The sequence below is a fragment of the Phoenix dactylifera genome, chromosome 8 (genome assembly GCF_009389715.1).
Source record: "Phoenix dactylifera cultivar Barhee BC4 chromosome 8, palm_55x_up_171113_PBpolish2nd_filt_p, whole genome shotgun sequence".
In the NCBI taxonomy this organism is placed as follows: domain Eukaryota; kingdom Viridiplantae; phylum Streptophyta; class Magnoliopsida; order Arecales; family Arecaceae; genus Phoenix; species Phoenix dactylifera.
Window position 1 is genome coordinate 16674011 of NC_052399.1, and position 22990 is coordinate 16697000.

The 22990-nt window shown below is 50.4% G+C and overlaps 2 protein-coding genes across 2 annotated transcripts; one reads left to right on the forward strand and one right to left on the reverse strand.

Annotated features, from left to right (window-relative positions):
• Positions 1 to 3467: 3467 nt before the first annotated feature.
• On the forward strand, positions 3468 to 5602 carry LOC103702593 (ankyrin repeat-containing protein ITN1). The gene is made up of 3 exons (XM_039129597.1): positions 3468 to 3947; positions 4034 to 4551; positions 4661 to 5602. Exons 1-3 carry the CDS (start codon positions 3497 to 3499, stop codon positions 5600 to 5602), a joined length of 1911 nt encoding a protein of 636 aa, XP_038985525.1. The 5' UTR covers positions 3468 to 3496.
• Positions 5603 to 19429: 13827 nt separating this feature from the next.
• Positions 19430 to 21008, reverse strand: LOC103702536 (probable aquaporin TIP2-2). Its single transcript, XM_008785006.3, has 3 exons — positions 20721 to 21008; positions 20357 to 20604; positions 19430 to 20132 (listed from the first exon to the last, which is right to left on the reverse strand). The coding sequence occupies exons 1-3, from the start codon at positions 20845 to 20847 to the stop codon at positions 19761 to 19763; spliced, it is 747 nt and encodes a 248-aa protein (XP_008783228.1). The 5' UTR covers positions 20848 to 21008; the 3' UTR covers positions 19430 to 19760.
• Between the last annotated feature and the right edge of the window lie 1982 nt (positions 21009 to 22990).

The window sequence follows — 22990 nt, forward strand, 5'->3', positions numbered from 1 at the left end:
AGTAAAAAAAGATTGGAGGAGATGGGGTCGTTGAAATGAACAGAAAGGAATTAGTTTAAATGAGCGGGGTTTATTGGATGTATTGGGAAAAATATTGCGAAGGGAAAATGCTTCTATATAATCAGATTTTTGGATAAGCGAATTTTCGAATACGAAGCCGAGTCCCCAGCAAGACTGCCCCAAAAATATTTAATGATGCTTGGAAGCTGGACGCGAAGTACGTACTGATGAGTGTAATCTCCAAGCAAACGTAGTGGAAATGATCCGGGAAGTTGGCCTGCGAGAATATTTCAGAGAATGAAAGGAAGAGTTGGGAGGAGTCAATGATGAAAGGACAGACAGTCAGACATGAAGCCATAAGAGTTCCTTCCCTCCTATTGAAAAAGTACAGCACATTCTATAGAAGTTTCTTCCTTTTACGTGGTCAGGTGGTCAGCCATTTAAATTGATGGAAACTTGACTACGCAAAGCTCTTCTGAATGCCGTATTACGTATTGCTTATCAATAAAACCATAGTGGTCTAGACCTCCCTTTACATAAAAAAAAAAAATTCAGATTTTTCGATAAGACTGGAACATGTCCAAGTCAGATCGAACACAAATCCAAACTGGTTTTTAAATTGGTTTCGGTTGTTGATTTTAACCAGATCTATGGGTCTCCAAATATATGAGTCGGACAAGGTCTAATCCTGGAGTAACTCGATCCAATTGCAGCCTTTGTTAAGGATCCATTTACTGGTAGAGTGATAGGTTTTACCTCGGCAGTATTACTGGTGGAATCAGGTCGTTTCTATTATTCCAAATCAATAACCTTTTAGCCTAGCTCGTGTACTCAAACTCCCCAAGGTAAAGCAGTAACTTGGACTAGGAATTTTATATACTTTTCCACAATTACTTATAAATCTCTCACGTGAATCCTAGGTGCCCAAGACTTATCTATTAAATCATCATTTGTTAATTGACCTGTATAAATTGGTGGTGACTGGTGAGTCAACAGCGAAAGTTCCAAGCTTAAAAAAGGCCAATTCAGGAAAGTTCCTGTGCCCTGCCACGTAAAGTTTACTCTGTGCCATGCTTCATTACTTGTAGAAGAAGAAATCCGCTTGTGTCAGGAAATTCTTGATGCCAAAAGGTCAACACATAATTTTAGCTGGATTTGGAAGATTGATGTTCATTTAGGAATTGCATTGTTTTTTTTTTTGTAGAAGATTGCAGAGAATAGGCTCTCTTGCCATGGCTTCTTATTCCGGTGTGGGTTACACATTTCGAATCATTACGGCATTTGTCTAAGTGTTAAAGAACCTACCGCTCATATTATTCTGATTTGTAGAATGGTGACTGTTGAGGGAAAAATAGAACACTCGGAGCACATAGTCAAATCACTGAAGTCTGGTGACGAACGTGACGATGGCGAACATGCTCTCAGCAGTCATGACCTCAGAGCGCCCGACCTCAGCGCACTCGATCTCGGCACCGACGACCCCAGAGCTCACGACCTCGATCTCGGCATGACCTCGGCAGGCATGGTCTCGGTTGAGTTAAGCCTGATCAACCTCAAGGCCAAGAAAGACCCAGTCAAAGGGAGAAACCGACCCCCACTCCACCAAAAATCAAGTCCTCCATGTCCGGGATTAAATCTTGCAATCTCCTCCTCAACGGCTGTCAACGTTTGAATTTACACAATCTCAACGGATCGCCAGCTAGCCCGAAATCTCAGGCCGTTTAAGGTAACTCATTTATTCGCACAATCACACCCGATTGTAGGGAACCACCACACCCCCTCCTATAAAAAGAGAAAGGGAGCTCTAAGGGGGGATCTTCTTCTCCCTTGGCGAAAAAAGCATCTCTACACTATTTCTCTCCATTTAAAGTCCCTCTCCGACTTAAGCATCGGAGGGCCTGCGCCGGAACCTCCGGCCACAGGCTTCTTCCAGGTCCACCGAAGACAGCCGTCCGTCGCCGCATCACAGCCGGAGCCCCTCTTTCTCGGTCCGCGGTCACCCCCGGGTCCAATTTCCAGCAATAGTGACAGATTTGGCGACATGCTTCTCTTATTGATGCAGCTAATATACTATTATTTTTTTAAGACGAGTTTGTTCAGAGAATTAAAGAAAAATCTTTTAGTAGAATCCGAAGATATGAGGTGATTTTGATGTCTTATATTGCTGATTGAATTTGGTTGGCAAGGAATGATCGTATATTCTAGAAAGTTCTTTGTAGTCTCAAATTAATTTTGATGAAAGCTACTTCGCTAACTCAGGAATTTGTTTGTACAACCACCTTAAAGGATTTTTTGATAGCAGGTGAAATCTATGATTCCTACTCTGCAAATTTTGCATCTTCTTGACTGATTTATTTCTCTTGGGAGCCACTATTCTCTTGCTTCCTCAAGGTTAGCTCCAATAGGAGTGTTTAGAATAAAGATGAGTATGGAAAGACCAATTTTGTTATTAGATGTCTAAGTGGCACATTAGTGGCATTTGATGGAGTTAAACTTTTTGAAACAACAATTTCTTTGGTCGAGTTATCGGCTGCATGGAAAGGATTAATGTATGCAGCAAAGCACGTACAGGCTTTCCACATTATTATTGAGGGAAAATTGTTGACAGTAATTAGGTGGTTATCAACTCCACCATTTTAAGGCTTTTTATCTATTAATACATGATCGTCGGAGAATGGCTTCTCCTCTACTTCCTTACAAGAATTTCTAATAGTGCTGCAATACATAGAGTTAATCATACTAAAACTACTTTGTGGATTGTATTGTCAAATATTTCTTTTGTTTTTTTTTATATTTTACTTTCTGATTCACACCGATGTATTTCCTCTAGATTGGTATATATCCGGCTTTACACAAAAGAAAGAAAAACCCTTCATGTTTTTGGTAACTTTCAATAAAACCTTAATGAAGTGGTAAAACCAAACTAGAAAAGTTTCCGTTACGAAACCACATCATGTTCGTTATACTCCGTTATTCACACAGCAAAATAGCCAACTTTATGCGCCAAACTCTAAAATTAAAAGGCGCAGAAATTGTCAAGGTCCAGTTATTGTCTTTACTTTGCTGCACTTCGCGGTTGGTCCAATATTTCTAGTTTCTGGACCAAAAGGTGGCCCCATGATGGATATATACCACTAAAATGAAGCACATGAATAACCAAGAAACCATATAGTTCACACGGAGGCTATTGTTATTTTAATAATAAAAAGGGGCCCATAGATGAACATGGAATCTGGACGGGGAAGCTTCAACGAGGCTGCAATTGCATGGACTTGCCGCAAAGGAAGCTTCATGCATGGAGGTTAACTTATGGCCAAAAGTCGGAGCGCACGTCAACCCGCGGCCCCTTCTCTCCACCCACCCCCACCCCATTTCCCCCTTCTTTGCTTCGAAGAAGGTAGTCTATATATATAAGTATAACATCCTTGGCCTGAAACCAACCCCATTTCACCGGTAGCAGTGTCACCTACCCTCAGAAACCTACCCCTCTTAACCTATGGATCCCAAGCTTTACAAAGCATCACTAACCGGAGACGTCCCGGCCCTCCTCGAGCTCGCTCGAGAGGACGAACACGTTCTCGAGCAAAGGATCATTCCATCCCTCAACACCCCTTTGCACGTTGCCTCAAGGTTGGGCCACATAGGGTTGGTCTCGGAGCTCATAAGGCTACGGCCCGAGCTGGTCACGTCGGAAAATGCCGAGTCAGAGACGCCGTTGCATGATGCCAGCCGCGAGGGCCACCTCGAGGTGTGCAAGGCTTTGTTGGACGCCGACCCAATGGTTGCTTATAGGCTTGACTGCGACCACCGGAGCGCGCTCTTTGTCGCCTGCAGCCGAGGCCACTTGCCCGTGGCCACGTTTCTCTTGGACATGCCATGGCTGCTGGCCTCCGACGAGGATGGCTCGTCCACTTCTTTACACGTTGCAGCAACGGACGGCCACATAGGTAAATATTAATTAGTGTCATATATATATTGTTTTTAATTAATCATGGATTGATTGCAACTTGATTACACTGGAATTGTGTGACAGAGATTGTTCGAGAAATTTTAAGAGTTAGGCCGGATTTTGTTTGGAAGAGAGATGGGCGAGGGTGCTATCCAATTCACCTGGCCTCAAGCAAGGGTCGCTTGGAGGTCATCCGAGAATTCCTAAGGGTCGATCCAAGCCTCTGCAGTGCAGCCGACAAGCACGGCATGACTCCTCTCCACATAGCCTCTAGCAAGGGCTATCTGGAGGCCACCCGGGAGTTCTTAAGGATCGACTCGGACCTCTGCAATGCCGTGGATGAGGACGGCAGGACTCCCCTCCACCTAGCTACCATCAAAGGCTCCGTCGCGATCCTCCACGAGATCCTCTCCACCTGCCGTGAATCCGCTCGGTTGCTGACCAAACAAGGCGAGTCGGTCCTCCACCTTGGGGTGAAGAACAACCGGTATGATGCTCTGCGGTGCCTGATGGAGAACTTCGACATCGCCGAGCTCATCAACCTCCCCGACCGCAACGGCAACACCGTCCTTCACCTCGCCACCTTGGCCAAATTGACCATGGTAAGGACATCTCGACTCATCTGTTCCTATAACAAATTAATGGAGACCTTCGCTAGCTTTGGTGCTATGATGAAGGCGTTTAAAAGCTATCTCCCTTGGCCGAGTCCAGATGGTGAAGTACCTGGCCGCCAGGTCTGAGGTAAACGCCAACGCCGTCAACCGCAGCGGCCTCACCGCCCTCGACATCATCACCACCAACAGTACCAACAGCTCCGGAGCGCTGCAGCTCGTCGCCATACTACAGAGCGTGGGGGCCAAGCGGGCTGTGGAGCTCCCACCGGGCTCATCGCCGGAGACGCAAAAGAAAGTTGTAAGCAGACATCCGGCTAGGTCGCCGTGGAACTTGGCACGGAAGAAGAAGCACCCCGACTCTCCAGCCCGTCGGCGCCAGCGCAGGAAGGAAAGGCGGCTGGATCTCCACAACGAGGGCCTGCGCAACGCCCGCAACACAATAACCATCGTTGCGGTCCTCATCGCCACTGTTGCCTTCTCGGCCGGCATATCCCCGCCGGGTGGGGTCTACGGCCCGGACGGACCATGGGTCGGGAAGGCCACGGCCGCGAGGTCGCCGGCATTTAAAGTGTTCAAGGTCAGCAACGACGTCGCGCTCTTCGTGTCGCTGGGGATCGTGACCGTGCTCGTGAGCATCATCCCCTTCCGGCGGAGGTCGATGATGAGGCTGCTGGTGGTGACCCACAAGGCCATGTGGGTGGCGGTGACGTTCATGGCGGCAGCGTATGTGGCGGCGACGTGGGTGGTGGTGCCAAAGGGAAGGGGGATGACATGGCTGCTGGTGACGGTGGTGACTGTGGGTGGAGGCGGGGTGGGGTCGATGTTGGTGGGCTTAGGGGTGATGCTGGCGATGCATTGGCTGAGGAAGTGGGAGTGGAAGAGGAAGATCGAGGAGAAAGGGAGAAGCAGCAGAGTAACTCCAGAGAGTAGCACCAGCCGGGTGGAGGAGCTACGCGGGATCAAGACTGAGGGGAGCTCGGGGTCTAGTTACAACTCTGATTTAGAGAGCTCGGAGAGGTCCGGCTACCACACGTACTAGATAGCGGAGGTGGAGGATGGACGGATCGGAAATATTGGATGTTGCTGGAAATTGGACCCGGGGGCAATCTTCGGTCGAAGAGAGGGAGCGGATGTGAGTTCTCACGGCGGGGCGGTGGTCCGTCGGCGGGCGGCGTCCTCTGTCTGGGTGCCTGCACACGAACCGGTGGCCGGGTTTTCCGGCGCCGGCCCTCCGACGGTCAAGTCAGTGAGGGGGGCAAATAGTATGGAGAAGGAAGATAAACAGTGAATTTTTGGGGGTACCAATGTTCCCTCCTCTTGAGAGGCCAAGGCTCCCTTTTATATGCGAGGGTCGGTTTACCTGTGATGTAACAGGGAGAGGCCGTAGTATGGCTTGGCATGTTGTTCAGGTCGGTGCTCGGTCAGGCGAATCATTGCACTGATGTTGGCGGTATGGCCGAAATCAGAGACTTATCATAGTCGACTAGACCCTGCTGGGTCGATTTGCCGTGGAGAGCTGGGGATCCGTAGATGTCAGGAGCCACGCGCATTTATTATGGAGTAAGCCGGAGATCCGCATTAATGGTGGAGTAAGCCGGAGATCCGTATTAATGGTGGAGTAAGCCGGAGATCCGCATTTATTGTTGAGTGTGCCGGAAGATTACAGCGGCCATGCGCAATAAATGCCGGAGGGATGTTAGAGTACGGTCCTCGGACATCGGGGTTTCTCTTAGGTCGGAGGTCTCGGGGTCGGTCGTCTCGTGGCCGAGCGTTCCAAGGTCGGACGCCGACTTCTGCTGTCCGGGGTCGGAGGTTGTACGGCTTCTCTGGGGCATTTATGTCATTTGGGGGGAAACTTTATTTCCCCCAACACTACCCCCCGACTTCCGAGTTCGAGCGGCTTGTGGGGCTCGGACGTGGGAAGTAAAATCTGTCACTAAGGTTGGGGGGAAGGTCTCGCCCGCCCCCTTGTGCTTTCCGGAGTCTTCATGGTGAGATATGCGCCCTCGTCTCGAGGCTGCTTTATTCGGTGAGCTAATGATGGGGCTCGTATCATCATGCTTCTTGAATCGCCAGGATCATTTTACGGCCCTCGAGTATGAGGAGAGGGCCCTTCGCCTCCGACTCGAGCAACTTGAGGCCCGGGAGAGGAGGGCTCTCGAACGAGCCGAGCACGCCGTGGAGCTCTTCAAAGAGTCGCAAGAGTTCCGCGACATGTTGGAGGAGGAGACGGTCGACGGTTTCCTTCGAGGCTTCGAGAACTTCCGTGAGCAGGTGCGCCTGTACTGCCCTCAGTACGACTTCTCGACGGTCCGTCCGAGGGAGGACCGGGGCTGGGGGTCCGACGTGCGAGCCCTTCCCACCATCCTGACATCCGAGGCGGGAATATATGAGCAAGACCCCGCCGAGCCTTCGACGGGGGTAGCCGAGGCGGACGGTGTCATGGAGGTGGCTCTGGCGGCCGAGACGGACGCTGTCCCGGAGGTGGTGCCCGAAGCGCCTGCTCCCGACCCCGAGCCTGTTCCGGAGGAAGGTCTTGAGGTCATCAATGTGCCGGACGACCCCCCGGATGTGGCTCCCGCCGCTTAGGACTTAGCATATTTTTCTTTTCTTTTCATTGTATCCGGGGTCGGCCCTTGAGCGGCCGACTTCCAATTTTGTAATTGGCCTTCCGGCCCTTTGTTAATGAGAAAGTATTTTTGCCATTCCGTGTTCATCTTTCCCTCTGTTGTCATGACCGAGGCCAGGGCCTTAGCGAACCGCCTCGATGGCCTAGCTTTGCATTTTAATTTCCGGGCTGCTTAACAAAGTTGTCCTTCTTCCCGGGCTACGTCTTAGCCTTCTCGGGTTCCAGTCATCCCGACGAAGAGGAGCTCCGAGTCTTGAGTTTTTTTTAGAAAATTTCTCTAAGTCCTATAGCTCGGATTTGGGAGTCGTGGAGGTCATTGCGTTTAGCCTTTAGGGGAGTCCCAAGGCGTCGAGGTCGGGCCTTAGCCCTTTAACTAAGACCGGACTAGGTCTGTGCGTGCCGCTAATCGGGGAGTTTAGTCGGGTCTCCGAACTTAACTCCAAACCCCTCAGAGGGAGCGCGGGCCAATAGGCAGGTTATTACCGACGGTTTTCGTAGTTATTGTTCTCGGACTCTGCCGAGGCTTCGGTGAGCAAGGCTGGGTTTCCAGAGATTGCCTTGGTACCCGCGTTTGGCTGGCACATTCGTGGCCGGGACCACTTTTTCAGCCGGACGTAGGAGCTTACGTCGAAGAGCCGAGTTGGGCACTGATTTATGAAATCCTCTGTACCAGTTTCGGAGGCTTGACGAACGGTGCATGCATAATGTAATTAGGAGGTCGATCCTAAGCCGACCCGTTAGAGAGGCCCGACTTTGGGGCGAGATAAGGCTCCAACATTAAGATTCCGCTCAGTAATATGTAAATAAAATTTGACAAGGAGGGCGTCCAGTTGAATGTACCTCTTTCATTCTCAGAGTTATGCTTCGCATGGTGGAGTAGGCTGCTTCCCTTCCTCGTCGACCTGCGGAGTCATTTTTGACTTTAAGGGGGCTCGGGCTTCTCACGGACCCGACAGCACCCGCCGAGGTTGAGAGGGCTTGGGGAGACTTTATTGATTTGTAGCTCTTTGCGAGGTCGAGGGAGTTTGAGACCCTGTGGTCGGACCTCGGGGCACCTCAACCTTGGTCGAGGGGTCTTGTGTCAGGTCGGCGGGTCTGCGGACGCTTTGCTGACCTGTGGTACCTCCCGAAGTCGAGGGAGTCTGATTCTCTACGGTCGACCCTCGGGGCATCCCGACCTTAGTCGAGGGGGCGCTACGGGGGGCCGCGAAGGTACTATCCCGTTGTTGGTGATGAGCGCCACGGGGGGCCGCGAAGGTACTACCCCGTCTTCCCGAAGTGTCGAGGGGTCTGGGCACGCACTGTCGACACTCGGGGCATCTCGACCTTAGTCGAGGGATCGCTCGCTTCGGGGATCGGGGATCGTCGACCGCTCCTGGGGGTCCACTTCGTGGCGCCCCAGGTGGAGCCGCCCTTTCCACCCCTCATGGCGCCTTTCCGAGGTCGAGGGAGTCTGGTTCTCTACGGTCGACCCTCGGGGCATCCCGACCTTAGTCGAGGGGGCGCTACGGGGGGCCGCGAAGGTACTACCCCGTTGTTGGTGATGAGCGCCACGGGGGGCCGCGAAGGTACTACCCCGTCTTCCCGAAGTGTCGAGGGGTCTGGGTACGCACTGTCGACACTCGGGGCATCTCGACCTTAGTCGAGGGATCGCTCGCTTCGGGGATCGGGGATCGTCGACCGCTCCTGGGGGTCCACTTCGTGGCGCCCCAGGTGGAGCCACCCTTTCCACCCCTCACGGCGCCTTCCTGAGGTCGAGGGAGTCTGGTTCTCTACGGTCGACCCTCGGGGCATCCCGACCTTAGTCGAGGGGGCGCTACGGGGGGCCGCGAAGGTACTACCCCGTTGTTGGTGATGAGCGCCACGGGGGGCCGCGAAGGTACTACCCCGTCTTCCCGAAGTGTCGAGGGGTCTGGGCACGCACTGTCGACACTCGGGGCATCTCGACCTTAGTCGAGGGATCGCTCGCTTCGGGGATCGGGGATCGTCGACCGCTCCTGGGGGTCCACTTCGTGGCGCCCCAGGTGGAGCCACCCTTTCCACCCCTCACGGCGCCTTTCCGAGGTCGAGGGAGTCTGGTTCTCTACGGTCGACCCTCGGGGCATCCCGACCTTAGTCGAGGGGGCGCTACGGGGGGCCGCGAAGGTACTACCCCGTTGTTGGTGATGAGCGCCACGGGGGGCCGCGAAGGTACTACCCCGTCTTCCCGAAGTGTCGAGGGGTCTGGGCACGCACTGTCGACACTCGGGGCATCTCGGCCTAAGTCGAGGAATCCTGCTCCATTCCACGTCTCATCGTCTTGCGATTCTTCCCGAGGTCGAGGGAGTTTGGGACTCTACGGTCGAGCCTCGAGGCATCCCGATTTTGGCCGGGGAATCTGAGGATCACAGACGACCCAATATTAAAAGAGGATTACAGCTATCAAGGTGAGAGAAATATTTGCAGAAAAAGGAGCTGAGTCCATTGTCCTGATTGTTTTGAACCCTTAGGGTTTCATTGGTAATACATCCGTAGATTCTCGGAGTTCCAGCTTCGTGGGATCAGAGTCCTCTCCAGGGACTTCAATTTGTACGCCCCTGGTCGTTGTACCCGGGCGATTTGATACGGCCCTTCCCAATTTGGGGCGAGCTTTCCTTGCTCGGTCGGTTGAGAAGCCTCGGCTCTCCTGAGGACGAGGTCCCCTACTTTGAAGAGCTTGGGCTTGACTCTGGAGTTGTAGTATTGGGCTGTTCGCTGTTGGTATCTCGCCATGCGAACCCGGGCGATCTCTCTCGTTTCTTCGACAAGGTCCAAGTTGCTCCTTAGCTGGGAAGAGTTGGTGTCGGGGTCGTAATGCTCCACTCTGGGAGAAGGCAGGCCGATTTCCAACGGGATGACGGCCTCAGTGCCGTATGCTAGGTTGAAGGGGGTCTCTCCCGTGGGTAGTCGGAACGTGGTCCGGTACGCCCAAAGGACATTGTACAAGTCCTCGACCCACTGTCCTTTGGACCGATTAAGCCTAGCTTTAAGTCCCTGCAAAATAGTTCGGTTAGTTACCTCAGTTTCCCCGTTTGTCTGGGGGTGAGCGACCGAGGTGAAACGGTGATCAATGCCGAGTTCAGAGCAAAATTCCCTGAAATGAACATTGTCAAATTGTCGACCATTGTCAGATATAAGGATACGGGGTAGTCCGAATCTGCAGATTATGGACTTCCACACGAAGTCCCGCATCTTCTGCTCGGTGATCCGGGCAACGGGTTCGGCCTCGACCCATTTGGTGAAGTAGTCGATGGAGACGACCAGGAACTTTCTCTGTCCGGTGGCCAGGGGAAAGGGCCCCAGGATGTCGATCCCCCATTGGGCAAACGGCCAGGGGGCGATGATGGAGGTCAGCAGGGCTGAAGGTCGGCGCTGGATATTGGCGTTTCGTTGGCACCGATCGCACTTGCGGACGAAATCTGTTGCGTCCTTCTGGAGTGTGGGCCAGTAGTATCCCTGCCGCAGGATCTTATGGGCCAAGGCTCGACCCCCTAGGTGATTTCCGCAGATCCCTTCATGGACCTCTCGGAGGGCGTAGTCCGCCTCGGAGGGGCGGAGGCATCTGAGAAGGGGAGAAGTAAATGATTGTCGATAGAGTTTATTCTCGTACAAGACATACCGGGGAGCCTGGCGCTTGATTCGACGAGCCTCCGTCTCGTCATGAGGTAGGGTTCCGTCCTGAAGGTAGCAGATGAGCCCATCGATCCAACTTGGCTCGGAGTCGACGTACATGGTAGGCTCGGGTTCCTCCGTGCTGGGGGTCTGAAGATACTCGAGCTCTGTTCCCTTGGGAAGCTCGCTCATGCGGGAGGTGGCCAGTTTGGATAGCTGGTCTGCCCTGAGGTTTTCCGCTCTGGGAATGTACCGAATATTAAAAGAATTCAGGGCAGATGTGAGTTCCCGCACCTTTTGGAGATACTTTTGCATGGATGGCCCTTTAGCTTCAAAATCTCCTTGGACCTGGTTCACCACCAACTGGGAGTCGCTGAAGGCCGTCAGATCTCCCACTTTTAGTTCTCTCGCCAGCTTGAGCCCGGCGATGAGAGCCTCATACTCGGCCTCATTGTTCGAGGCCGGGAACTCGAGGCGCAGAGCTTGCTCAGCCACCACTCCATCTGGACTGGTGAGGATAAGTCCGGCCCCGCTGCCCCCCGGGGTCGAAGACCCATCCGAGTGCAGGACCCATGGCTGCTTCGGGGTCTCCTCCACGGACTCAGATGGCAGCTCGGGGTCGTCCGGAAGGGTGCACTCCACGATGAAGTCGGCGAGTATCTGAGCTTTGATAGCCGGCCTGGGCCGATATTCGAGGTCGAATTTTTCGAGCTCGACCGCCCATTTGGCGACCCTCCCCGCACGATCCGACCTCTGCAATATTTGCTTCATGGGCTGGTCGGTCAATATAGCTATCGTGTGGGCTTGGAAGTAAGGCCTGAGTCTCCGAGCCGAGATGATGAGAGCGAAGATGGTCTTCTCAAGTTTAGAATATCGGGTCTCGGCATCCCTGAGAACCCGGCTGGTGTAATAGACCGGCTTTTGGAGCTTGTCCTCTTCCCGGATGAGAACTGAGCTCACTGCGGCTGGGGAGACGGCCAGATATAAGTAAAGGACCTCGCCTTTCCGGGGCTTGGTGAGCAGCGGGGGAGAAGCCAGAAGGCTCCGAAGCTCTTCAAAGGCCTGCTGGCATTCTTCTGTCCACCGGAAATCTTTCGGCCGTTTGAGGCTCTTGAAGAAGGGGAGGCAACGCTCGGCCGACCGAGAGACGAACCTTCCCAGGGCGGCTACCCGCCCCGCGAGCCGCTGCACCTCCTTAACTGTCTTTGGAGGCGACATCTCTTGCAGTGCCCGGATTTTCTCCGGGTTGGCCTCAATTCCGCGCTGGGTCACTATGAAACCCAGGAACTTGCCCGAGGTGACCCCAAACGCGCACTTCGCCGGATTGAGTTTCATTTGATATTTTCTGAGCTTGGCGAACGTCTCGTCGAGATCGGCTATGTGGTGTTCCGCCGCTCGGCTCTTCACCAACATGTCGTCCACGTAGACTTCCATGTTCCGGCCGATCTGGTCTTTAAAAATCTGGCTGACCAGCCTCTGATAGGTGGCCCCAGCGTTTTTCAGGCCAAAGGGCATCACCTTATAGCAGTAGGTGCCCTTGTCGGTGATGAAGGCCGTCTTCTCCTCGTCTTCTGGCGCCATTCGGATTTGATTGTATCCTGAAAAGGCGTCCATAAAAGTTAGCAGTTGGTGTCCCGAGGTGGAGTCGACGAGTTGGTCGATGCTCGGGAGGGGGAAACTGTCTTTTGGGCAGGTCTCGTTCAGGTCGGTGTAGTCCACACACATACGCCATTTTCCGTTGGCCTTCTTTACGAGGACTATGTTGGCGAGCCAGTCCGGGTAGGAGACCTCCCGGATGAAGCCGGCTCCGAGGAGTTTGTCCACCTCCTCGGCCGCAGCTCGTTGTCGCTCGGGGGCGGAGCCTCTTTTCTTCTGCTTTACAGGCTTGCTGGTTGGTTTCACCTGAAGTCGGTGGACCATGACCTCAGGGTCAATTCCTGGCACGTCCGCGGGCGACCAGGCGAAGACATCGGCATTATCCCGCAGGAAGCTGACGAGGCGATCCCTCTCATGGGCGCCGAGGCCGGAGCCGACCTGCACGGTTAGCTCGGGAAAATTTTCTCGTAGTGGGATTTGAATAAGGAGCTCACCGGGCTCTACTTGCTTCTTCCAGGGGGTGTCCCTCGCATCGAGGGTTTCTATGGGGAGTGAAGGGCGCGTCGGGCGGTCTGGCGCCTCAGCTGGTTGTTTCACTGTGTGGGCCGCCATGTAGCATTGCTTGGCGACCAGTTGGTCTCCGCGGACCTCGCCTACTCCTTGGTCGGTGGGGAACCGCATGAGTAAATGGCGAGTTGAAACCACGGCTCGAAGGGTGTTTAACCCTGGGCGCCCAAGGATGGCGTTGTAGACCGAGGGCAGACGGACCACCAGGAAGTCCATCCTTACAGTGCTCTCCCGGGGGGCGAGGCCAACTGTGACAAGGAAGCTAGCCTCACCTTCAACCGAGACCGCATCTCCGGTAAACCCGACTAGCGGGGCACTGATTCTCCGGAGATGTCCTTCTGTCAACCCCATTTTTTGGTAGGCGTGGTAGTACAAAATGTTGGCTGAACTTCCATTGTCAACTAGGACACGCTTTACATCAAACCTATTTACAATCATTGAGATGACCACAGCGTCATCGTGAGGGGTCTCGACCCCTTCTAAGTCCTCGTCCGAGAACGAGATGACTTCATCGGTACGTGGGCGCTTCGGGGGTGTTCCCTGGGCGGCCGTTCCTGCCGAGGCCCGCCCGATCATGTTGATGGTGCCGGCGATGGGCCTGTTGTCGCCTGGATTTTCGGTTGGTGCGACATTCTCCGCCGGCCTTCTTTCCTCAGGTCGATTCCTCACGAACCGGTTGAGTACTCCCCGTCGGATGAGCGCTTCTATCTCGTCCCGGAGTTGGAAGCAGTCCTCCGTGTCGTGCCCACGGTCTCGGTGGAAGCGGCAATACTTCCTGGTATTTCGGGGGAATCCCGTGTCTCGCATAGGAGGCGGGGGTCGGAAGAAGTCCCGACCCTCAATTTCCATCAGGATCTCGGCCCGGGGAGCATTAACGGGTGTATAGTTCTCGTACCTCGCCTGGTACATCCGGGGCCGTGGTGGAGACCTCGGACGAGGAGGTGTCCTCTGCTGAGGTCGCCCCTGCTGACGGGGCGGACTCCTCAGTCTGGGGAGATTTTTCTCTCTGCGGGGCGACCGGCTCCTTTGTCGGCCGCATTCCTCGCGGCGTTTCTTCTGTTTCTTCGAGGCGGGCTCAATTGCTCCCCGCCTGGAGGCGACTGCCTCCTCGGCCTTGGCGTACTTCCGGGCTCGGGCCAGCATTTCGGTGAAGTCGGCCGGGAAGCTTTTCTCGATGGAGAAGAGGAATCGGTAAGAGCGAACCCCAGTCTTCAAAGCCGACATGGCTATCGACTGGTCTAGCTCGCGAACCTCCCATGTGGCGGCGGTAAAGCGGTCCAGGTACTCTTTGAGGGACTCCCCCTCCTTCTGCTTGATGTCCAGGAGGGAGTCTGATGTCCGTCGCTGGCGCCGGCTGGCAGCAAAGTTGGTGGCGAACTGCCTGCCGAGCTGCTCAAAAGAGGACACCGTGTTCGGCTTCAGTCCGGAAAACCAAAGCCGGGCGGTCCCTCGGAGGGTTGCTGGGAAGGCCTTGCAGAGTATGGCCTCCGAGGACCCTTGTAGGGCCATGAGGGCCCGATAACTCTCCAGGTGGTCAAGGGGGTCGGTGATTCCGCTGTAGGGCTCCACCTGAGGCATTTTGAACCTCGCGGGAACCGGCTCGTCCTCGATCTGGCGGGAGAAGGGGGACTTGGTAGTGAACTCAAGGTCCCCTTCCTGTCTTGCCTTCTTGCTGTGGAGTGCCGCGATCTGGCGCTCCAGATGCTCAACTTTTCGGTCAAGCTCCCCCACCCGTGGGATTGTCGCTGTGGTTTGCGCCAGCCCACGGCGGTCCGGGGCTGACTCCGCCTCAGAGAGTTGGGGTCTCCGGTCGAAACCTTCTCCCGGTGACTCTCTCTGGGGAGAAGCTCGTTCTCCATTGTTGGCTCTGGAGGAGCCATGCAAATTTTGGCTGGGGAGAACCGGGCCGTTGGGGAGACACTCCGGCGGGGCCTGGGCCTGCGGGGGAAGTGAGGGTAAAGCCTCCTCGCGCCGTAGACCTTGAACGACGGCGGCCAGGGCCTGGACTTGCTGCACCAGGGCGTTAAACTGTTCCGGCTGGACCTGAGGAACTGGATCAGCTGGAGTTGGAGAATTCTGGACGGAGTGTCCAGGACTTTGCGGGGGACGCCGGGAGATGTTAGAGGCTCCCTTACTTCTCAACTTCATGACTGCTACTCGGTCCCTTCCTCTAGCGCCAACTGTTGCTGGAAATTGGACCCGGGGGCAATCTTCGGTCGAAGAGAGGGAGCGGATGTGAGTTTTCACGGCGGGGCGGTGGTCCGTCGGCGGGCGGCGTCCTCTGTCTGGGTGCCTGCACACGAACCGGTGGCCGGGTTTTCCGGCGCCGGCCCTCCGACGGTCAAGTCAGTGAGGGGGGCAAATAGTATGGAGAAGGAAGATAAACAGTGAATTTTTGGGGGTACCAATGTTCCCTCCTCTTGAGAGGCCAAGGCTCCCTTTTATATGCGGGGGTCGGTTTACCTGTGATGTAACAGGGAGAGGCCGTAGTATGGCTCGGCATGTTGTTCAGGTCGGTGCTCGGTCAGGCGAATCATTGCACTGATGTTGGCGGTATGGCCGAGATCAGAGACTTATCATAGTCGACTAGACCCTGCTGGGTCGATTTGCCATGGAGAGCTGGGGATCCGTAGATGTCAGGAGCCACGCGCATTTATTATGGAGTAAGCCGGAGATCCGCATTAATGGTGGAGTAAGCCGGAGATCCGTATTAATGGTGGAGTAAGCCGGAGATCCGCATTTATTGTTGAGTGTGCCGGAAGATTACAGCGGCCATGCGCAATAAATGCCGGAGGGATGTTAGAGTACGGTCCTCGGACATCGGGGTTTCTCTTAGGTCGGAGGTCTCGGGGTCGGTCGTCTCGTGGCCGAGCGTTCCGAGGTCGGACGCCGACTTCTGCTGTCCGGGGTCGGAGGTTGTACGGCTTCTCTGGGGCATTTATGTCATTTGGGGGGAAACTTTATTCCCCCCAACATTGGATGAGGCCGAGCTGTTGGACGCGTAGGGATGGAGAAATATGTTATTAGGAGGAGACTTCTGCGTTCAAAGTCTAGACGATATGCCAAGCTGCCTTCGTCCTTGACTGGGCGTTTTATTCCTCATCCTTTCCATCCGTGTATATACATATAAAAAAATTAATTTCCCACCCTCCCAAAGATCCGAGTAAAACAAAAAGTCTCCATTGACCCGTCCTAAATTTTTAGTACAATAACTTTACTAAGTTTAATTTCCGATCCTTAAGCCTCTTTCGTTTTATCAAGACCGCTCATTAGTTCCCTCTAAAAAAAATGATATAATTATAAATAAGATATATAATCGATTAAGATAGACTACAATTTATGTTTTACCACATCCAGTAGATTTGGAGATTCAGAAATGCCGCCTCTAGTAAATATTTCATAGTAGCCGCATTAGACTATTTGTCTCTCTCACCATTCTGGAGCTATAAATATAATTTATATATTGTTAGCTCCATATAAAAATATTCCTCTTAGAATAGATGTTGATTCAAATAACAAAAACTGTATTATAGCCATATTTAATTCTGCACATTCAATGAATTCCACGGATAGAGAAATACATAAAGTTGAATATAGTAAAATAAGAGATTAAAAAAATTTGTTGAAATTATTTATTTGAAATTTTTTTAAAAGCTAATTATATATATTTTTTCTCTATTGGGACAATAAAGCTCTTATGCTGATCGCTAAACTTGTTCGAGAGATAAAATAGAACCAACATCCATATTTTTTATCAGAGGTTGAATTGATCGAAAGAAGAAGACTTAGGCCAAAAAGGGTACATTTTCAGAAATTGAAATTTTTATGGAAGAGAAGTAAATGAAATGTTTTCATAAAAAATTTCATAAAATTGAGAATAAATTTTTATTCTGCACACATCGGATTATGAATTAGTAACTGCATCTAATCTCTGAAAAAGTTCCAAGTATGTTGAACTTTCAAAAATGCCATATCTCATAAATTTGTCGTGCATTCTATAATACATGACGACACTGTTATCCCAAAGTCTACTGCATACGGAATTGGATAAAAAATGGGAACTTAATTTTCACTTTGTGACGGATCTAAATTACATCCAATTTAGATATGGTTAAACTTAAGCATAAGGCAGATTTTGATAGGCCAATGGAGAATATGGATGGGATTTTCTCTTTAGGGCTCGTTTGGTTCGCAGGAAAAGGAGGGGGGAAAGTGTGGTCAACGGGAAAGTAATAAAATGCCTCTTGTTTGGTTGGAGTTTTCAAAGGAGAGAGATGGGAAAGTTGTATTCCCATGGGAATATGATTCCCACATTTCATGGGAAAGTCTTTCCCATGAGAAACATGGGAAAGTTACTTTCCCATGAGAAACATGGGAAAGTTACTTTCCCATGAGGTGGGAATCACTCCTTTTTTATTTTTTTCCAAAAAGACCCTTCAGCATTAAAAAAGCATTAAAAAGGCATTAAAGAACTAATTTTTATTAAGGGCATAATATGAATTATACATAACTTTCCTAGGAAAGTGGATGGTCAACCAAACATAAGCACTTTGGAAAATTGTCACTTTTCCATGGTTAACCAAACATGCCAAAAGTACTTTTGTAGGTATCCTCTTCCTAGGAATCTGATTCCCAGGAATCATATTCCTAGGAGGGAAAATACTTCCCGCGAACCAAACGAGCCCTTAATCTAAAACAATGTTCCTATTAAACGAATGAAGGTCATACTTACCACAATAAATAGAGTTTGCTATATGCCTTAATTTTAAGAATCATCAACATCAAGGGTTAGCAAAGTTCACATTCAACTTCTTGCTTGTCCTGGTAATGTCTGTCTTCATAAATTACAAGCTTTCGTCATTTCTTTTTGGCCAAATTTTTTATGGACATTTGTTGGCTGTCGGAGCCAATACACACCAAATGGCAGAAACTTAAGAAGAGAAACAACATTTAACACCACCTTCCTGGTTGTACATAATTCATTTTTATACCGATTGAAGCTCTAAGCTTGGATCATACAACTTCATTGATGTTCTAATCCTCCAAGTTCTTCGTTTCCACATTCAACCAACCTAAATGAATCATTACCCCCCTGCACCTCAGGGTATCAATGGACTGGGTTGGGCCTCATACAGGGTTAATACATCTCAAGCTCGAGCATGCACCAACTTTAGGGCTGGAAGTGGGCTAGGCTGGGCCAGGGCATCCCTGTACTCGAACCTGGCTCGATTTTTTTTTGAACTTTAAGCTGGCTTAAGCTCGAAAAATTTTAAATAATCTAGGCCCAAGCCCGACCCAAGCTCAGGCTCGGGCCCGGCCCGAACTCGATTGAGCTAGCCTGAATTATTCATTTAGGCCAAAAATAGATCCGACCACAACTTATTGAAGTTTAATATTTTACAATATTGCTTCACAAGTAAACAAGCTAGTTGAAAATTGGACTCTCTCTTATAACACAAGTAAATGATATATGATACATCATTCTCAGCTAAACAACAATATACAAAAATTCGAGCCTGAATTCGGGTTCCATTTTGGTCCTTGTTGGACCCAGGATCGAGTCGGGCCAATGAAATACTCGAGGCTAGCCCAAAAATAAATGAGCTTTACATTTAAACCTAAACTCGGTCTGGACTTTTTCGGGCCTAACCAGAAGGCCGACCCGAAGTCAGCTTGGCCTGAGCCCATTTCCAGCCCTAACCAATTCATACGTGCTCTGAGGTTATCTACCGCGGGCTTGACCCGCACTAGGTTTTCCTCTAGGTCAGAACTGCCCAAGCCAACCCTCCTGTTGATAACCTTACTCGGAGCTGCATGCATGAAGTTGATGACACATGCATTTACATGATTAAATAATACCGCATTAACATCTTGCAAGTCTTCACCATAGCAGCTAGTTTTCTTATCTTATTGCAGTATCTGTTGCCGCTAAATTCTAAGGTGAGACCGAGACACTACTCAACTTGCTTTGAGGTCGGTAAGAACCAAACTGAGTGAGGTAGGAGGAGACCAAGGTGGGGAAGAACTGGTCGCCTTGAAGGCTAATATGCAAGAAGTCTACTTGTCAAAAAGTTTTTGGTGGAGGACCCTCTGATGCTTAAGTCAGAATACTCAAGCAATAGTGCGAAAGGGAGAAAATCTATAGAGTAGAATCTCCAAAATAAACTTGCTTGAGAATCCCTGAGCCACACTTTTATATAGGGTAGAAAACATATCCGTTATCTGATTTGGCGTAACATACCTTGGTAACAGTTGACACCACGTTTACAACATGATAACCGTTCTATGCAAGCAACATGCAGTGGTAATTATGCTGATCATGCATTAAATGCAATGTCTCAATAATTGCTGGTTTTTATTAGCACGAGTAGAGTGTTATCTAGTTTTTACAAAAGTTATTCACCTCGGATATTTCAAAGTCAAGAAGGTGGGTTGAAACCGAGGTCAAAATATCAATATTTATAAATATTAAACAAGGTTGCATTGACAACTTGCAAGTCTTGGCCATAGCAGCGTATTTTGCCATCACAATACCCACAGGGAGCAATCGAGAAAAGGAGGATCGAGTTATAAAAAAAAAAGAGATGAGGTTGAACAGTTCAACAGAAAAGCTGACACCAATAAATAAAGCAGCGGCTCCACATCCATCACGCTACAAACCGTGAAACAACATCAAAAGTCTCCCAGCTTTACAGCTAATCACAAAACAAAACGAACCAAAGTGACTCGACGACCCAACGGATGTACTCCCAAAGGCCTCATCATGGAGGTGGCCTCAGTACTCGCTGCTGGCGACCGGCGCATGGTCCGAGCACATGAACGCATAGGTGTAGAGCAGGCCGGCCAGCCCACCGCCAACAAGGGGGCCGACCCAGTAGATCCAGTTGTCGGTGAAGTCGCCGCTAGCAACCGCGGGCCCAAAGGACCGGGCTGGGTTCATGGATCCACCCGAGAATGGGCCTGCTGCGAGGATGTTAGCACCCACGATGAAACCAATGGCGATTGGAGCAATGGTGCCAAGCGAGCCCTTCTTCGGGTCAGCGGCGGTCGCGTAGACGGTGTACACGAGCGCGAAGGTGGTGACTATCTCCATCACCACTCCCTCAACGGCTCCCACTCCTGCTGCCAGGCCATGGGTAGGAGTAGCCTAGCAACATCAAATAGCCGAAGAAGTTAGCTCCAATAGATTTAGATTATTTGGGCCATAAATGGGCTTCACGTAGGCCTACCATGATAACTTGGCCTGCTTGTTCCAACTTCATAGTAATAATAATTAATGAAGCTTAAACCCTTTTAATTTTTTTAGATGAAAAGATGGTAGATCTATCAGAAATTCATTGAGATCGTGAAGGTAACAAAGCTTAAACTAACCATTCCGGTGACCAGTTTAATGAGAAAAGCTCCCACGATAGCACCAAGCAATTGTGCGATCCAATACAAGATGCCGGTGAGAATAGTGATTTGTCCCCCGAGAGCCAATCCAAAGGTGACCGCCGGGTTGACATGTCCACCGGAGATGTTAGCGGCGATCGACACGGCCACGAAGAGTGCAAAACCGTGGCAGATAGCCACCGCGACGAGTCCGGTGGGATCAAGAGCTGAACCTGATGTCAACTTGTCTGCAGCAAAACCAATAAATTGTGAGCTTATTGGTGACTCAAAAGTAGTAGACTGCAGTAGATGAATCAGAGAGAGAGAGAGAGAGAGAGAGAGAAAGAGAGAGAGGATAGTTAGCTGTAAGCTATGGCTGATCCAACCCCGGCAAAGACGAAGAGAAGGGTCGATATGAACTCGGCGAGGTAGGCCTTCAGGGAATTAACGCTGAAGGAGTCATCCCAGCGGCCAAAGGCAATCCCAGCCATTAGACCTCGGAGCCAATTGCTTCAATGAGACTTGAGGGAGGGAGGAGAGGTTATTGGTGAATACCAAGAACTTCCGGCAAGTTGAGTGGATATATTTATACACGTCCGGTGGGCTCAGGAATTTGAACCGGGGTGCATGTAATGGAGTAGAGTGGATGGGGAATGAAATTATCCAATATTAGCATCCTAGCTGTAATTAACATGCATTTGATGGAAGCGTCGGGAAGCTCATCAATGATTCGTGGGTCCCACAAGACCGACCAACCATGTTGTTTCTGGCATGGTGGGACCAGGGAACTACCATGTCCTCATTACAGTCCAAGGTATAGGTTATGATAGTTGTGTGACATCTTGGAAGCTATAATTCAAAGGTGGAGAGATCATTGAACCGGGAACCGGAGCTTCGGTTTTCTTCTTGAAACCAACCCGTTGGGTCAAGCAGTCAGCCCGGTCGACGATTTCTCTCTTCACATTTTCTTGGGAAATAATTGGTCAGCAAATTGTCACTCCATTTCCAGTGCTCTACTCATTAACTGAAGGAACTAATCAAAGGAAGAGTTTGGTGTCGACGATTTTTCAAGAAAAGGTGTTTTAGAAGCCACACAGTCAAACCACCCATTTGTTACTTGGTTCGATTCATATGGCTGGTTGGAATCTGAAAGGAATGGAGAGAGGATGATGGGAAGTTGACATGGCCGACAGAGAAAGGCATGAAGAGGATTAGAGGGAATCGTCCATTACTGATTGGAGAGGTTGGTGAGGTTTGTTTCTCATGCTGGAATTAAAAAAAAATTAACAAATAAAAGCTTGTTAATTTCTCATGGTTTTTTAAGTCAATCCTGTTTATTGGTGAGAAAAATGAAGGATATCCTTTTTGTATTATTCCTCAGGCATCCAAAGATGCCTGGCATCTTGTTCTATGGAAACTGAAGGCAGAAGGAACTGGAAGTGGTCCAGATGCGGATAAACCTGACGTGCGATTTTTTTTTTGTAGTAGTATTCTGCACCCGCAAGCTTCCATTAGAGAAAGTCCAGATTCTTCAGCACAGAAAAATACTGGAAAACAAGCACCTTCTATCATCCGTGATCACCAACGCAAAGGTGGAAGTGTAATGACCTTATAATTTGTTCCCGAGGAGCTTTTCCATTTGGATTTGTAGGAATCTGTTGGTGCCTGTAGTGCTATCCCGGGAAACAACCAAAGGCAAGCCCACATTCTTATGAAGTGGACAAAGTTTGAATTGGAAGAACAACGTTGAAATTAATCATATTTCAGGGACAATAAATCACCTGCAAGTAAAGCTGCGAGGATGCAAGCGACGTGGCTATGTGGCGGAGTTTGATTGGTTACAAAAGAATCTGAATAAGATTCCTAAAAGACCCATCAGCTGTTCCTTTTATACCAATGTACTTGCCTAAGTAGTATTAGAATGGTAAGCACACCAACCATGAGTCTGGGCACTCGCAGAGTCTGCAGGGAAGCCTTGAGAAGTCTTACAAATGCCACATTAGAAGGAAAACATAAGTATTTAGAGTAGTATTTATTGCAGCATGTAATCGAAATTTTTTCGATTATTTGACACCATACCTACCAAGAGCCGGCATTTGATTGCCTCTCATGAAACCATCAACCATCTGGTTTCCACAAAGACGAACAAGTTCATCCTCATTTATTAGTCCAGTTTTTGAGGGAATCCTAAAGAATAACATCTCTGTAAATCTACCATGAACAACTTTTCACAATTCTTGTTTGTTGAAACCACCAGCAAAATTGCATGACACTTTCTGATCATGACTTACCCAGCAAAGAGCCAGGTACCAACTGCTAGGCTACACTAGCTGGTCACAACAAAAGCGGTCTAATTTCGACTAATTTCATCTTGCTCGAACACAGACTAAAGGAATCACCTACTGCACTCTCATGCCCCTAATTAACCTATAATGCAGGTAAGCTTTCTTAGGAGCATAGAATGGAATCCAACAGCCCCGTAAATGTACTCTCATGAGGACCAATTAGGGCGAAATTTGCAAGGATCGTCTGCAATTCCTCCATCCAGCTTATGAGAAGATCCAAATTGTTCCCAACATGGCATGCTTTAGTGCCGCAAATTAGCTCTCGCTTTATACAAAAAGCTGCAATCAT